The 4,426-nt window shown below is 48.3% G+C and overlaps 1 protein-coding gene across 1 annotated transcript; it reads right to left on the bottom strand.

Annotated features, from left to right (window-relative positions):
- Window positions 1–238: 238 nt before the first annotated feature.
- LOC147883823 (putative leucine-rich repeat receptor-like protein kinase At1g68400) lies at window positions 239–3,710 on the bottom strand. The gene is made up of 2 exons (XM_087398296.1): window positions 1,738–3,710; window positions 239–1,615 (listed from the first exon to the last, which is right to left on the bottom strand). The coding sequence occupies exons 1-2, from the start codon at window positions 3,077–3,079 to the stop codon at window positions 966–968; spliced, it is 1,992 nt and encodes a 663-aa protein (XP_087254422.1). The 5' UTR covers window positions 3,080–3,710; the 3' UTR covers window positions 239–965.
- Window positions 3,711–4,426: the final 716 nt, after the last annotated feature.

Here is a 4,426-nt window from a genome sequence, read left to right as displayed (position 1 = left end):
CCTCCCCCCTCTCCACCGGTCGTTTCCACTATTTGACATATAGCTCGTCTTTTTTTTTCATTCCAACAAGGGGACCGATGAATTTTGATAGTTCTGCCAAATCCCATGGTTTTCTGTGCAATACATTGGGCAGACATGCAGAGCACTGTTTTAAAACAAATATCTGCAAAACAAGAAAGATGCCTTCCAAACTCTCCCAAATCAAGTTTTCTCGATCATTCATTACGTTAAAAGCAGGCTCAAATAAAATGACACACTGACAAAGCGACTGATTGCTGACATCTTTCTCAAAGAGCTAGCTAGCTTGTTTACATATTTGCAGCAGCTCCGAGATTTGCAAACCTCTCTTCTGTAAAGTTAAGCTGAAAGAGTGCCCGTTCTCACAAGAAGCTCGTCGAAAAGACATCGAAATACTCAGAATTCCGAAATGACAACTGGATTCCAATTTCCTGCTTCCCAAACTGCTACGATTTTCTAATCAGGCACACATCTAGCTATAATGGAGATACTATGATGAAAATTTGAAGCCCTTTTAGACAAAATCTCACAAAACAGTCGGAAATTAGAAATGACAGTTGGGTTCTGCTTCCTGCTTCCCAAACGCCTCCATTCCTGAGCAGACAAGCATCTAGATCTGATAGAGAACTCTGCGGAGAAGGGCTCTTGCAACTTCGAGGACCCATAGAATAGATATCAGAAACAGTAAGAATGTAGAAATCAAATCACAAGTCGGTTTTGTTTCCTGCTTCCCAAACGCCTCCATTTACTGAGCAGACAAGCATCAAGATCTGATGGAGAATTCTGCTGAATTAGAGTAGAGTCCTCCTCCTGATTCACAAACCAAACTGGTAGAACAGTCAAAAGTTAGAAATCACAAGGTTTTCTCTGTTTCCTAGAGGAAGGCTCTTCAATCTTGTGCAGCTGCAGCAGCTCCTGATGGAGAGAGTTCTGTTCAGGGGCTCTAATCAGTGGCTTGTACCAGTATCTTCAGAGAGAGAGGGTGACATTGAGATAGAGTCGAATGAATCATCCCGTTGAGGGGATTGTTGATCGCCTATGATATCTTCGATCATCTTCACAACCTGACTCATCCTCGGCCTTTGCTCTGGACCCTGAGACACACATGCCATTGCAATCTGAAGCATGGCCACCATCTCCTCTTCGATGTTCTTGTACCTTAGAAGCTCCAGGTCGAATACTTCGGCTGTCCACTCCTCTTGCACAACGGATTGCACCCATTTCGGAAGATCTATGCCCTCATCCCGAGTATACGACTGCGCAGGTGCTTTTCCCGTCAGAATCTCTAACAGCAGAACGCCAAAGCTGTATACGTCTGCCCTCTGAGACACCTTCTTGGTCTCACCGTGTTCGGGCGCTCTGTAACCGACCAATCTTGAGATGACGACTGAAGAGCTCGCCATCAAGACGAGCCCAAAGTCGGAAATGCACGCGTTTCCGTTCTTGTCCAGTAAGACATTGGAAGATTTGATGTTGCCGTGCGGCAATTTTTGCGATTTACACTGATGGTGGATGTAGGCTAGGCCTCTGGCTGCTCCAAGCGCTATCTTGACACGAGTTGTCCAATCAAGAGGCGTCCTTCCGGGACCTCTGTTTCCTGCAGATGAGCAAGCAATGCACAGCGCAAAAAAAGCATTGAGGAGATGGAAAGAAATTCATCACTACGGAGGGTTACCGTGACCAATTGTGGAAATTGCAAAGAGTGAGAGATGTCGTTACCGTGGAGGAGAGAATACAGATTCCCAGACGGCAAGAAATCATAAACCAGAAGCTTTTCCTCTCTGGCGTAGTAGTAAGCTCTGAGACACACCAAATTTGGATGCCTCAACCGACCAATCAACTCCATTTGCTGGTCAAATTCTTTGCGCCCTACTCCGTTCACATCCTTCAAACGCTTCACAGCAACCACTGAACCATCCTCCAAAACGGCCTTGTACGCAGTGCCAAAGCTTCCTTTTCCTAACATCTCGGCAGATGCACGTAACAGGTCCTCCAGCTCAAACTGTTTCCTCCCATCCATGAACACAAGCTTTCCTTTGTCAGCGTCGCCCTTCTGTACTGGATAATTGAGAGCAGAAAACACCAGCTTTTCGGAATCCATCCTCTTCTTCGCCCCCTTCGAGACTGTTGGTTCAGTATACTTTTTCCAGTAATACAAAACGAAAAAACAAGTTATGAGAACTACCACGGCAATGTCTCCCACCACGATGGCTACCACTACCCCGGTCCCGAGCTTTGCTGCTCCTCTCCTTTGCGGAGGTGAGGACGGCCTTGAGCTGGGAGTGGAAGAGACTACCATAGGATTCGAAACGTCCGGAGACGATTGTTGGCTCAAGTCACAATCTAAGAGAGGGGTGCCGCAAAGGTCAGGGTTACCCTGAAAGGACGAAATGGAGAAATTCGAGAGTGATTCAGGGATAGGACCTGTGAATTGATTGCCCGATACATTGAAAACTTGCAGCTTTGTCAAATTCAGATTTGGGAGAGGTCCGGAGAGCCGGTTGTTTTGAAGTCGAAGTGTTAAAAGCGTAGTGAGCTGGTTCAGAGAGGCCGGGAGAGTACCGGTTAGCATGTTGTTAGACAGATCCAGCCTCCAGAGACGGGGAAGATCACCTATGGAGTCGGGAATCGACCCTGAGAGTCCATTGTGGCCCAAGTAGAGAAATCTGAGGTACCTCCAGTTGGTCAGATTGGATAGTGAGCCGTTCAAAGCGTTGTGATCCAAGCTCAGAACGCGCAGCTGATCCAGTGCCGCCAAGGACTTCATCGTCCCACCGAGTTGCAAACCCTCCAGGACCAAGCGGGTCACCCTGCCATTTCGACAAGTTACACCAAACCATCGGCCCGAGCAAGGAGTTTCTCCCAACCAGCTTCCTAGCTTTCCGGCAACATCTGCAGAGGACTTGAAGGCCAGTAACGCAGCATGGTCGGAACTAGAAACGTTGGCAGCAGCGATGAATGGAGAGGCAACGAGCACCACGCATGTGAGCACCCACAAGAGATGAGCGAGCTGGAGAGAAGGGCCGTTGAGGAAACGGAAACTTGGGCTTGTGAAAGCCATGCGTCTATAGCTTGGGAAAGAAGCAAATGTGGGTGAGCACGATAGCTTTTCAAGGAAGCTGTCTGAGCAAATGTGGAGAGGAGAATGTGTTTCATTAAGGTCGCAGTGAAGTTTGAAGGAGCAGACAGCTCGAAAGAGTGCTCGAGCAGATCAGAGGTTCTTCAATCAATACTCTGGTCGTGGCAGCAATTGCAGGACTGAAACAGAGCAAGGAAGAGAAGTAGATGGTTTTTGTTAGAAATGCAGGAAAGAGTAATGGGCAAGTAGGAAGTGGAGCAGGATACCGTTGGGAGGGGATGGACAGGGAGAGAGATAGGGAAGGAGGATGAAGAGACGTTAAACAGAGCAACGAGAAAGAGAGCACAGAGTGTGAGGAAATTGACAGGTGTGTCCGAATATATGTGATGAAGTGAGGAAGGAAGTGAAATAAGGAGGAGCTAAAAAGCTAGCTGAGTACACTCAATTAGCTCAGTGAGAGTGAGAAGAGAGACAGCTGAGTGAGCCAATTATTAAGTGAGCAAAGATAGATAAGGTAGCAAGCTGAGATGAGTGAGGTAAAAGTGAGTTAATTGAGCTTAGCTCAGTGAGAGTGAGCAGAGAGACAGCTGAGTGAGCTAATTATTAAGTGAGCAAAGATAGATAAGCTAGCAAGCTAAGTTCTCAGTTAATTGAGCTATAGCCTATTAATAAGTAAAGCGAGGTGAGACGAGTGCTTAAAGCTGGGCTGCTGCCCTTTCCCCACACACAGACACACAAGTTCCAAGAGAAGAAGATGTTGGTTGGTGTGGCTGAAATGATTTGCTTTTGTTGGAAGCAAAGGCACAACACCCTCCAACGGCCTCTTCTTCCCCAACAAGTTCGCTATCACAGCCTATCACCCTCTCTTCTTGCCTTTGCCTTTAACTTTGCCTTTGCCGTTGTTGCTTCTTGTAGCATGCTTTCTTTTTGGGTCTCCTCACAATCATGAAACCAGCTTCGATCTTCCCTACCTCCACTTCTGCCTTTTCACTGACTGCCCAGCACATGTCCGTAGTAGCAGTAGCCCATCCCCACTCGCTCCCATCTTCGAGCCACCCGCCCCCACTCCCCTCCCCTCCCCTCCACTCCATCGCTGCCACCGCTCTTTTCTACGGCTCCTCCTCGCCAGTCCTGCCCCCGCCTTTCCAGACTGCAGACGACTTTGCCAGCTCCACTGTGCACACCCTGTCAAAAATTCTCTTTGGGACTGTCGCGCGTGTTTTTACCCCTCGCATCCCTCCGACCTGCACCTGCATCAGTGCCGACCGGCGGCGTTTGCCGCACCCACATCCAAGACATGCACGGCGACTGTCCAGACTCGCCGTTCCA

This window comes from Dipteris shenzhenensis, chromosome 27 (assembly GCF_047967505.1).
Source record: "Dipteris shenzhenensis isolate YYH24624 ecotype China chromosome 27, Dip_SZ_1.0, whole genome shotgun sequence".
NCBI lineage: Eukaryota > Viridiplantae > Streptophyta > Polypodiopsida > Gleicheniales > Dipteridaceae > Dipteris > Dipteris shenzhenensis.
The sequence above is the reverse complement of the archived record's forward strand: the minus strand, read 5'-3'. Positions and strand labels throughout refer to the sequence as shown.

Excerpts from the sequence above, each read along its gene's own strand:
- LOC147883823 (XM_087398296.1), bottom strand. The coding sequence starts at position 3,079 with ATGGCTTTCACAAGCCCAAGTTTCCGTTTCCTCAACGGCCCTTCTCTC. Across the intron at positions 1,616-1,737 it reads TCTGTATTCTCTCCTCCACG|GAAACAGAGGTCCCGGAAGG; the intron begins GTAACGACATCT and ends GCTCATCTGCAG.